The sequence below is a fragment of the Mirounga leonina genome, unplaced genomic scaffold (genome assembly GCF_011800145.1).
Source record: "Mirounga leonina isolate KUSES-001 unplaced genomic scaffold, KU_Mleo_1.0 Mir_224, whole genome shotgun sequence".
Lineage (NCBI taxonomy): Eukaryota > Metazoa > Chordata > Mammalia > Carnivora > Phocidae > Mirounga > Mirounga leonina.
The window spans coordinates 14,916,540-14,929,279 of record NW_023270615.1 but is presented as its reverse complement, the minus strand read 5'-3'; the positions used below and the strand labels follow the sequence as shown (position 1 = coordinate 14,929,279).

Sequence of the window (12,740 nt, the reverse complement as noted above, 5' to 3'; positions counted from 1 at the left end):
AATAATTTTTGCTCTTTTCCTTGCATAATTTGGAGCCAGGATATTTTTTTTTCCTGGTATTTTTCAAACATTTCCATTGGTTCTTCAAAGCTTACAGATCTTAGGCAAGACGACTTTAATTGCCTAACAGGTAAAATAGCAGGAAGGTCAAAACAGAGCGTGAGACGAGAGAGGAGTATGTAGAAAGTCCAGAACCAAGTGAACTCGGCATTTAAAAGAGCCTGATGTAAGCTGTCACAACCTGAAGTTGGACCCCTCCAGGTAGCACGCCAGGCACCATTTGAAAATATATGGTCCCCACCAATGTCTTTCCTTGAAGACCTATGACGAGCTTCAGGATGTTCTACCATACCCCTTCCTTTAGGGCATCATCTGCTCCCCAGGACCAGTTGCCCAAATGGACACCAGTGAGTCCAGCAGCAGGGCCAACCATTTTCATGGCTGTGGCGACAGGGTGTTCAAGGAGTGGACACTCAAGATGCATCTCCTTGCTGGGCTGGTTCCTTATCCTTTGTCTTTGAGCTGGCCTCTGATTTCTAGAAATTCATAGGTTTGAATATAACATTTCCCAAATGGTAGCAGACATTATTAACAAATTAATCAATCAATATTTTTGGGTGCAAAGCTCTTTAGAAGGTTGGGAATGGGGAGGAAACAGAAACAGAGTGTCCTGAGACCTCAGGGAAAATATCTTGATATTTATAAAACAAAAACTCACACCAACTAACCTCCCTGCTGCCTCAAATAAACATATAGGAGAATATGGGGGGAGGGCTGGTGGGGTAAGTAGGCAATGGTGGGCATCTTTCTGATTTTTTTTGGCACCATCTCACACACTGACCTCAATTCCACAGAGGAAACCAAGTGTGGGGATGTAAATTATTTAATGTCATAACAGCTGGTCAGCAGCCAAGCTGAACCAGAAAGCAAGCTGCGCCCCCCTTACCTCCTGAGATTACCATCACCTCCCCTGCAGACCCAACGGAAGGGTCTCAGCAGAGCAGGAACCACATCCAGAACCACCAGCATCAGAAGGACCAGGAAGAGAGGGAGTGGCCCCTCCACCAAAACTCTTGACCTGGTCTGGTCAACAGGGCTGACCCAGAGCCCGTGCTCAGGTTTGGGGTCAGACTATCTGGCAGGTGTGGGCCAAATATGACGAGGAATTAGAGCAGTCCCCGACAAAATGAAAGCTTTTATTTGCTTGAGAAAAGGAGTGATGTGGCTTGGCCTCTGTAAGATGCCAAACACTGATAAATTATTTCACTCGAATGGCCTCTTAGACTTAGTCAACTCGAGTCCAAAAAGACTCGGCGTGCCTATTGACATACCCATTAACCATTAGTCCTTGTGAAGAACAAGCTAGGGTGGTCTGACCGTGGATACTCTGACCGAGCGCAAGCTGCTTCTCATCCACCCTGGAGTCAGGTGAGGAACAACGGAGATGTGGGTGGGGCATCTGGTCGGTGGTGCTGCTTCCCTACTCATCACAGACTGGCAAACATTGCCCACACTCTCATCCACAGCTCTCCAATTAAGTACCAACAGGCAAAGCCAATGGAACCCCACATCCTAATCCTCACACCATGACCAAAGCCCCCAGTAAATCCATTTCATCAGCCCGCCTTGGTCCCTGACCTCACTCAGGTGAGTCCCACCCCCACCTTAGGCAGGGCCAACCCTGTGGGAAATTCCTTATTTCCCTGGTGTTTCCTCCTCTCCATCTACCTTTGATCTTATCCACTTCTTCCAGACTCCTCTACTCCATCCTGCCTACTTCCGAAGGTTCCACTCAGCATAAAACTATCTGCCACCATGGGCCTCACTGAGGAGGCCCCCGAAACAAAAGACCGAGCAGGAAATGGCCACCTCATGGGGTTTTGTTGTCCAGTGACAATGAGAAGACAGGCACCATGATGCAACTTAAGCTTTGGGGTTTTCTTGTTGGGTCTGTAATCAGTGATGTCCTTCACCACTTTTTTTCATAAAAGATTAAAAACAAACCATGAGGTTCAGCTGGCCTATGGGAGGGCAATTTGGATTTCCACAGAGCCTCCTGTTACTCTTTCCCCATCAGTATGGTATGCTGCAATATCCTGGCTTCCTCCCACCCCTTATCAACTGCCTTGATGAATACGGTAAAGTAATTATGATCAAGGAGGCTGGCTGGTGTTTACACAGAATGTAGTTGAAGGGTGTTGAAAGACAGAAGTAGGCAGATGATAGAAAGGCAAAAAGCAGTGTTCTGCCATGACCCCCGACAAGGTCAAAGGAGCATATGCCCTTAAAAAAAAAAAATCACTAGGCTCACTGAACTCAGAATGGTCTGTTTCTGTCCAACAGGGAACAGAAAAACCAAGCCTAAAATGCTAAAATCTCTCCTCCATCTACCCCAGGGGCAGCTGGGCCAACCAGGAGCGAATCTAAGAACAAGGCAGAAACTGGAGGGGCCCAATGTCAAAGACGGACCAGCCACCTGCAGAGAATGGCTTCTGCCCAGTGAACGGTATTGCTTCTCAAGGGCATTTGAGAAGGGGCTGGGAGCGCGCTGTATGAATAAATATTACATTTCTCCTCCTTTGGCAATATCATCACCACTACCAGATATTCCCATTGCAGAAGGAGGGCTGGAAACACTGGACCCTCCCGTGTTCACAGCAGAGAGGAGCACACATCCCTTCTACTGTTTGCAGTGATCTGCCTGGAGTCCACATGCCACCCTCAACATTTGCAGAGCTTGCTACAACAGACAGAAAGCCCCTGAGGACAGTATCTCTCGTGTCCAAAGCAACGTGGCCCCTTACTTCTGAATTTAATCATGGGCAATCTGGGTTCAAACGTCAGCAGCAGTAAATAAGACGGCAGCAGCATGTGTGGTAGGCAGAATTCTCAGATGGCCGTCCAAGATTCCCGGTCCCCGGCTATTCAAACACAAACTCAGGTACTGTTGTGATCAGGGGACCTTCAAATAGAGAGATTATCCAGGTAAGACAGGAGGCATGTAAAAGCAATTAAAGCCATGAGTTCTCTTCAGCTGGTACCACAAGAAAAAGTCAGAGTCAAAGCGCGAGAAAGACTGGATGCAACAGGATTCAAGGTACCGCTGCTGGCTTGAAGACAGAGGAAACCAAGTTACAAGGAATCCAGGCCATCTCTACAAGCTGAAAGACGTCCCCAGCTGACAGCCGGCCAGAAACAGGAATTCCAGTCCTAGAACCTGAATTCTGCCAACAACCTGAATGAGCTAGAAGCTCATTCTCTGCCAGAGCCCAGCCCAGCTGACACCCTGACATCAGCCTTGTGAGACTCTAAGCAGAGAATCCAGCCAAGCCCACCAGAACCTCCAATCTACATAACTGTGAGAGGGTACATAGGTATTGTTCTCAGATGCTAAGTTTGTGTTCATCTCTTACGCAAAACACAAAACTAAGTGGAATGCCATGATTCAAAATGGCCTGGCTCTCTGCCATGTTAGGCTTACATCTCCGCAACTTCCCACACCCCGAGTCATGAGAGCGCAGACTTCCTCTGGTCCCTTTTCCCCGAAAAATAAAAGGGTACAAAGATTAGGGAGGCAAAGACCTTTCCTTACTTCAAACTACTCACTGCCCCCAGACGGAGAATACCATTTGTAATTCTCGTAGAAAGAATTATCTTTCCCTTCCTACCAACTGCAGCCACATACACATACCAAACGTAGACTCTGTTAGTTGTCAGGGGCGACCCACCATGGGCTGCATGTTCCTGCTCAGGAGGCCCTTCCCTGGGCCCTTTCTCCTAATAGTGTTCACAGCAAGCAGCCCTGAGCAATGCAGTAATGTCCCCATCTGGAAGAAAGAGCAGGCTTGCTGGAGAGGAGCAGTCCCCAGGTGTGCAGACTCCTTGGCCGTGATGCAAACCCATTGCATGCTCGGCACCTCCTTTCCTCTCCTCCCTGCACATCATCACTGTGGGACTTGGGGGACAGGGGAAACCGATACAAACATGAGGCCCATGCTGCTCGCTGTGCTCTAGGTAACAAAGTTCTCTGTCTCTGACCCAAGATCCGCAGGTCTTCCACCAGCATCCACAAAACAGTAATAATCTGACTTCGTAGCTTGTGAGTAGGGTCCAATTCCAGACTCTGACGCTATTACATGCAGCACTTTAAATCAGGAGATGTAATGTCTTTACATTATAAATTTCAAAGGGATAAAACACCCTTTGTGAACTTTCTTAAGAATATAATAAAACCTACATCGAAGAGCTACCATGAGGATAAAGAAAATGTACCGCACACGTTAGATAGAGAAAATATCCAGTAACTTTAATTGAGCCCTGCCCTCCCCAGGCACTCCTCGCCCCACATACACATACGATGAGCCAGACAGGCGGGTAGCACCTGCCTCCGTGATGTCAGTCCATTCAGAAGACGAGGGACAAGTGAGCTTCACAGACCAATTGACACGTGTGGAGCAGTGCACTCCACCCCGTATTATCTCACTTAATCCCTACACAGACACCGAGGCCCAAAGCAGTCAGTCCTCGCAGGAGGAGGCATCCCTAGAAGCCCAGGGATGCAGGTGTGAGACTGTTTTAGCAGCACAGCTGTGTCCTGAAGGCACACTCTTCATTCAGGTGAGCCAAGGGAGCGCTCGTCATGACTGGGCCTCCTGAGCAATGTCCGGGCCACTGCAGAGGTGGCTAGAAACCACATGATACAGAGATGTCTTTTATTTAAATATTCTGACTTTTTTTTAATGGGAAATTAAGAAATCCTTGATGCAGAAGCATATCCTGTCCTGTATGAATGTGGACTTGGTCCCTTCGGGTGTGCGTGGCAGCTTCTGCTTGTCGGTAGGCGCTGGGGCCTTAGCTGGTGACAGTCTCACTTGAGGGTCTTGCTAAGGTTGGAGAAACCAACACCAACACAGGCCATCAGCACTTTATCCCCACCCTTGAGTTCTTCACCACATGGCTTGGTTTCAATTTTAAACATAATCTGGAAAAAACTCTTCAAATGCCGCAAAAACTCTATCCTAAAAAGGAAAAAACAAAAAAACAAAAAACGAGGGAGGAGTGAAAAAGAAATCCTATTTTCAAAAGAAGCTCTCCTTCCCCCACCTAGAACCCAAGCCTTTACTTTCACAGATCAAGAATATCTAAAATTAAGAACATCTCAATCAAAGTTCCATTAAATAGTATTTATTAACAGCCTGCCATTTTCCAAAGCGGATCTGGACAGCCTATAGAGATGCACACAATACAAGATAAATTAAATACATTTTTTAAAGGTCCGAGGTTAGTACATGACACATAAGTCATCAGGCCCCACACAGTGTGAGTGGACACAAATTCGGCATTAGTCTATGAGCAGCTCTTGCAAAGAGAGAAAAACATGGACTCCCATGACTCACAGCATCATGACATAAAACCAAGCAGATGCCAAAATAGAGAAGTCTCTCTCTTCATTCCTCAACCTCAATATAACCTTTCCATTCACTCAACACACATTTACTGAGTGTGTACTAGGTACCAAGCACTGTTCTTGGTGCTGGGGACGCTGTAGTCAACACAAAAATCCCTTCTCTCATGAAGTTGTCAATGTAGTGGGGTAGACAAGTTAAATACTCCTTAAAAGTACTATGGAAATTTAAATAAAGTAAACGAGGCAAAGGAGTGGGAAGAAATATGGGTATAACAATATTTGTGTGTATATGACAGGCCATAGTAAACAAGATGGCCAAGGAGGAGCTCACAGTAAATGTGACAATGGGTTTCACAGGGCTGTTTCTCATCATCTCCTTTAAGACAGAATGATGGCTTCATCCCAACGGTACCTTGGGAACAGCAATTCCATGGAAAGATCATTGTACAGGTAAGCAGGCTTCTACTGGTCTGCCCCAGCAGATTCACCATCTCCCCAGCTGGCCCGACCATAAGACTCACCTGGAAAGTTCATTAAACACACAAGTTCCTGAAGGTTCTATTCAACTAACAACTGGTAGGGAGCAAGGGTCCACATGGTAGAGCCTGGAAGCATAGGCCAACACAAAGACAGCCCCTCCCCACCCTTTACAGGCCATGTCTCCTCAGTGCACAGGGGCCAGAAATCTACTGTTAACAAGGATCCCTGGTGATTTTTTTTTTTTTTTAAGATTTTATTTATCTATTTGACAGAGAGAAAGCGAGCACAAGCAGGGGGAGTGGCAGAGGGAGAGGGAGGAGCAGGCTTCCGGCTGAGGAGAAAGCCCGATGAGGGGCTCGATCCCAGGACTCTGGGATCATGACCTGAGCCGAAGGCGGACGCTTAACCGACTGAGCCACCCAGGCACCCCTCCCTGGTGATTCTTAATCAGGCAAGTTTGGGAACACTGGTTTAGTTAAGAAGAGATGGTCTGCGTCTCAGTAATGAAGTATCCAGCAACCTTGTATCCTTCTGCCCCCCAACTGAACCATCCAAACTCCCTACCCTAGCCAGATGGTTCTAACCCTGCCTGCACATGGAATCACCTGAGAAGCTTTCAAAATACTGATTCTAGACATAAAGACCAATAGGAAAGAGTTGAGAGTCAAGAAATAAACCCACACATTTATGGTGAATTGATTTTTTCTTTTTTTTTTTAAAGATTTTATTTATTTATTTGACAGGGAGAGAGACAGCGAGAGAGGGAACACAAGCAGGGGGAGTGGGAGAGGGAGAAGCAGGCTTCCTGCCGAGCAGGGAGCCCGATGAGGGGCCCGATCCCAGGATCCCAGGATCATGACCTGAGCCAAAGACAGACACTTAATGACTGAGCCACCCAGGCGCCCCTGGTGAACTGATTTTCAAAAGGGGCACCAAGATAATTCAATGGGGAAAGAATTATCTTTCAACAAATGCTGCTGGAACAGCTCCACATGCAGAAAGATGAAGTTGGGCCCTTTCCTCACATCATACACAAAAATTAACTCAAAATGGATTAACGACCTCAACTTAACAGCTAACACATGAAACTCACAGAAGAAAACACAGGAGAAAATCCTCATGATCTTGGGCTGGACACCGGTTTCTTAAATACAACACCAAAAGCAGAGTGATAAAAGAAAAAAACAGATAAATTGGATTTCATCAAAATTAAAATATTTTGTGCATCAACAGACACTATCAAGAAAGTGAAAAGACAACTCCCAGGTTGGAAAAAGAAGTATTTGCAAATCATGTATCTGGTAAGAGTCTGGTATTGAGAATATAAAGAACTCTTACAACTCAATAATAAAAAAAAAAACAAATAATCCAAGATGGGCAAAGGATCTGAATATACATTTCTCCAAAGACATACAAATAGCTAATAAGCACATGAAAAGACACTCAACATCGTCAGTCATTAGGGAAACGAAAATCAGAATGACTAGGAGATCCCATTCCACACCCCACAGAGTGGCTACAATCAAAAAGAGAGACGTCACATGTCTGGGCGAGGATGTGAAGCAATTAGGTGCCTCAATACTGTCGGTTGCAATGTTAGTACGGAGTGGCCCTGTGGAAAATAGTCTGGCAGTTAAATCTCAAGTAAAGACTTATCATATGATCCAGTAATTCCCCTCTTAGGTACAGGACAAGAGAAAGGAAACATACACCCCCACAAAAGCTTGACACTAATGTTTGTGATAACATTATTCATAATAGCCAAGAAAGAAGGAACAACCCGAATGCCCATCAACTGATGAATGGATAAACAAAATGCAGGGTATCCGTACAGTGGAGTACTATTCGGCCTTGAAAAGGAGTAGATAACTGACCCACGCCACAGCACGGATGAACTCTGAAAACACTGTGCTCAGTCCAAGAAGCCAGTCACGAAAAACCACGTACTATATGAGTCTACTTGTATGAAATGTCCAGAACAGGCAAATTACAGAGGCAGAAAGCAGATTAGTGGTTGCTCAGGCCTGGGGGTTGGGGGGAGCAGGAAGGATAGGGAATACCCGTGAATAGGCAAAGGGTTTCTCTGTGCAGTGGTGAACACATTCTAAAATTATGGTTATTCTGAAACTGGGGTTATGGTCACGCAACTTTGGGAATATACCAAAAACCACTGAATTGTACACTTTATTTTTTTTACAGATTTATTTATTTATTTTAGAGAGGGAGAGTGCAAGTGCAGTGCACTTGCCTGGGGGGGAGGGGCAGAGGAAGACGATCCTGAGCAGACTCCCCCCCAGAGCGCGGAGCCTGATGTGGGGCTCGATCTCACGACCCTGAGCCAAAACCAAGAGTCGGACGCTTAACTGACTGAGCCCCCCGGGCGCCCCTGAATCGTACACTTTAAAAGGGTAAACTGTGTGGTATGTGAATTATATCTCAATACAGCTGTTCAAAATGAATAAATACACGATATTTGTGAAATTCAAAAGTGGTGGGCCCGGCTCCCACCCTCACACAGTATATACCCGAATGAGCGCAAAGCCTACTGCGGTGAATTGTGCACCCCTCCTGTCCCTCCATCCTTCAACCTACAAAGGAAGGAAAGGGGGCGGCACAACTCCTCAGCCGGTCTGGCTGACATGAGCAGCACATCAGGGACGAAGAGAAGAAACAGTAACTCCCCGCACAGTGGGTCTGGTGCATGGGGCGCGCTCGCACAAAAGTCCCTCGCTTCTCTGCTCTCTGTTCATCTCCATCTTCAAAGTAACATCCCATCTGGCAACTCTCCTAGGAAAGCTTCCTCGGCCAGCAAGCAGTGTGGTTTCCACGGCGCTCCTGGCTCTGCTCATGGGGTCTAATTAATGCTCTGTAGAGCTGTCTCGCAACTGCCCACGCCCCCTTTGGCAGAGCACCTCCCGGGCAGAGACTGAGTCTGCCGCTGAAACCCATTCTCCCTGCCGGGCGCTCGACCAGCTGCTCAGCCACGAGGCACTGAAGGGAGAGGGGGTTTGACAAGTGACGCCCTCATTCTCAGCAGGGAAGGGAAGCCCGCTCCGGCCGTGCCGGCTTCCCTGTCTTCCTCACCAACTGAAATGCTCCGTTTCGTGCTCTCTGTCCGGGCCCCACCACGTCCCCCCCCCGTCCTAGGAGAGAAAACAAACACATCGAACCCACAGATAAACAGTCGACATCTGCGGGCAGCGCTTCCAGCCGGCAGCAAGGCAGAGCGCCAGCCGCCTCACCCACTTGTCTGTGCTCTGGGGAGAAAACGGCCTGTCCTGTCGCTGCCTGGGGCGCGCTCGGCTCCCAGCGCCGTCCCGGCCAGCTGTGCTGGGAATCGCTGGGCTGGGCTGGAAAACCCAGACGCCCCCGGCAGCTGGCAGAAGCCCCGAGGGGCCTCCGGGCGCCCCGAGCTCCTGGAGAAGGATGGAGAAACACAGGCTTGAGTGTGCAGGCCCACACGTTTGCAGCCGCGGGGCATGTGTAGCCTTTGGAACGGCTAGCCAAAGCAAAGTCGGGTCCACGTTCTACAGGATGTTCTGCCAGCCCCGCTGCCTGTTTGAAGGGGCTAGGGGGAGGTTTCAGAATGTCCTCCGCCCTCCAGCTGGGTCTCCAGAAGCCGAGAAATAACCACAGACGATGTGAAATCCTAACTGCCTGCTGAAGGAATTCAACAAGTCACATCCACGCTGACCTGCACCCTTCCCCACGCGCAGCTCTGCGTGGCTGCGCCTGTTCCTCCCAGTGCAGATGCCCACCCCTCTCTCTCCCCAGCACCACACTGCGGACTCCCGCCTCTTGGACACAAGCACAGAGCCACACGGGAGAGGAGCTGTGGCTCAGTGACAGCTACTCTGCCCCTCGGGGGGCACGGTGACCACCTGCACGGAGTAACGGGCAGCTCTGCAGACCGACCATTTTAGACAACTGGAATTCTTTCTATACGACTCCTGTGTGAAGGATTTGAACTCCTGACTTAGACAACTGTATGGTGAGCCATCGGGCTCCTTGCTCAGCGGGGCTCCATCCCAGGACCCCGGGATCATGACCTGAGCCGAAGGCAGACGCTCAACCGACTGAGCCACCCAGGCGCTCCTGTAGTGAGTTTTCTTGTTATTCAGGAAAAAGTGAGGATTTATTTTCGGAAAAAACAAAACCAAAAACAACAATACTTTTGTAGAAAAATACTTTTCTATGAAAGTCTCCAGTCCATCTGACAAACTTACAGAGACTTCTGGAGCACAGAGATCCTTTTTCCTGCGTATTTTCAAAGGGTGGGTTGTTCCCACCACCACTGTTGGTCAAAAGGTGAAGGCCACTGGGCTCATGGGCACCTGCCCACTGAACCCCAACTGCCCGGGACTTTCCAGGCGGCCCACCCCACCCCTTGAACACCACGCCAGGGGGGTGCCAGGATCACAGGAGAGCCCTCTGTCCCGGAACTCCACAGACACAAAACCCGACAGAGGGTCCTGCCTTCTGTTCCACCAAGTCACTTCGCTATTACGGTTACCTGCTTCTCAGGCCTAAGGGGTTGCTCTGGAAGTTGAGGGGAAAGTTTCAGGGGCAGGAAGAGCAACTGTTCAGTGGGACCCCATAGTCATCACACACCAGCTTTTAAAAAATACACGGGTGGTGCTTTTTCTGCCCAACAGTGGCTTTCCTGAAGCCCGCTGACCTCTGTTCCAAGGATGAATGCTCATGGTGAGTCCCCAGCCCAGCTCGGCCGAGGCCCCACATCTCCCCCAGCCTGACTCTCTGCTCCCTGCCGCCTTTGTAAGTGAATTTAACTACTTCTCTCTTTTCATCTGAAAAGTAAGGATGTCCCTGGCTTTTCCCACATGCCAAATACGTTTCTGGGGTACAAACGGCATAACAGAAGGGACGGGGCTTTGCAGGACCTCCAGCACTCCGCAGAGGTAAGGTGGAGCGGGCCGCACTAGCTTGCAGAGAGCAGCTAAGCCACTGAGCCCAAACCGCCGGGTGCTCTCTCATTTGGTCTCACGCTGCTGTGCTTCAGACTGGGGGAGCCCACCGCCCCGATCAGTCTGTGTGAACAAGGACGCTGGGCTCTCACTCCCCCCCAAGCACTTCACACGCAGTGGAAAGAGGTCATTTATTAAAGTGAGGGGGAAAAAAAACAAAGTGGCATGGTTTATTTTAGACTTCTAACTAAAGATAGAAGGAGATCATTTTACAATGAGGACTCTCTGAAAAGATGCAGCAGGGCACCCTGCCTGAGGCAGGGAGGTGCCTGGGGCCCAGCGATGTGGATGGAATCCCAGCTCTTACACAAGAGCACAGTGCATCAGGGAAGCAGGGACTCTGGACGAGACTGTCTCCGTCAGAACCCCACTGGCTGACCTGTGTGCCCCCAGGGGACAGGATTCCACCTCTCCAGCCTCAACCCCTTCACCTGTAAAATGGAGCATGAAGAGTACCTACCTGCCTTTATCGCCCCCATAGGGTCATCATGAAAACTACATGAGTTCGCATTTTAAAGCACCTAAAACAACATCTAGACAACAGTAAACACTGTAAGTGTTCATTAGATAAACCTACCCTACAGAATTCTTGGAATCGCAAATCAGACATGTGTGGTGTTTAGTAACATGACTGCAGGAGGTTGGTCATAATGAATACCGATTTAGAGATAGCTGAGCAGACAATTTACAGTGACTTCAGGCTCGAGAACACCCAAAGCAGTTTCCTAGGCCTCCTGGTGTCCAAAGAGACCTTACCGAGAGACTGGACTTCCCAGGCTGAGGGGACGCCCAGGCACAAACCTGCTTCCGGCATGGACTGAGCTCTGTGAGGCATACTGCACGGCTGGAAGGGCTGAGCACCTGACCTCGTTCAAGCCTCACTCCATCTCCACAAACCCACGACTTCAGGACCATTCACCGTCTCTACTGATGAGACAAATGCTCAGGGTGCTCAGTGCCTGGTCCACGGTCTCCCAAGCCCCAGGGCAGAGCCAGACCTGAAATCCAGGTAGGCAGGACTCTGATACCTGCGCACATGCAGAATGCAGCAGGCTCTGGAGACCGCAGCCTCCAGTGATGAACAATTGCCCAAAATGCTAAGATGCTCATGAATATTCATTTTTCTTGCTGTTCACCCTGCCTTTAAATAAAGTGTATATCCTTCCCTAAATTCTAAAGTTAAGCTTTTTGAGGGGAAGGCAGAACCACTGTCACCAACTATAACCATCTAAAACTCAATAAATTCAACAGAAATAGATTCTACACATACTAGCATGCCATTTAATACTATTCTATTCTACTGAAAAAAAAAAATCTCTCTGGCCTTCCTGAAGAATTTCACACATACAGACTTACTTTCTCAAGTAACACAGAACACCACCAACAGGAATCTCCTGAAGTAAGACAGAGGGAAAAGGAAAAGGAAGGAAGAACATTGAGACCCTTATTTTCCAGAAAGGATTTAAAAGCAACACTGCACGAAAAAAACATCCTCCTTAATCCCAGTGCTCTGTAAACAGACATTTGAAAAGCTATTTATAAAAATCAAAATGTGCAAAGTGCCAGAATACATTTCTTTAAACCAAGGAGGGCCTTGCTTCTGGTTTTTGTTAAAAATCAGGTTTCAGAAAACACATTTTTATGACTTTATCTGCTCTTAAAAGTAAGTGTGACAGTTTGATCTCAAAAGCTCTTGAATCTGACTAGGATAAACTGCTCCCCCCCAGTATTATCTTCCTGATTGTGGATTTTGTCCCTTTTCAACCTTAACTGTTCACAAATACGATGTTAACTTCGCTTATCAGGTCCCTCAAGGACACACAGTTCTTCCTGCCTTTGCCCCTTCATTACTTTGGGCCACTGGAGCC

At 48.3% G+C, this 12,740-nt stretch overlaps 1 protein-coding gene across 1 annotated transcript in view; it reads right to left on the bottom strand.

Moving 5' to 3' along the window:
* Positions 1–4,285: 4,285 nt before the first annotated feature.
* The window catches only part of RCL1 (RNA terminal phosphate cyclase like 1), a 63,011-nt gene continuing 54,556 nt past the window's right edge, over positions 4,286–12,740 (bottom strand). The window contains exon 9 of the mRNA XM_035029153.1: positions 4,286–5,018. Within this exon, the coding sequence (XP_034885044.1) occupies positions 4,868–5,018 (151 nt within the window). The 3' untranslated portion in view covers positions 4,286–4,867. The remainder of the gene's footprint in view (positions 5,019–12,740) is intronic.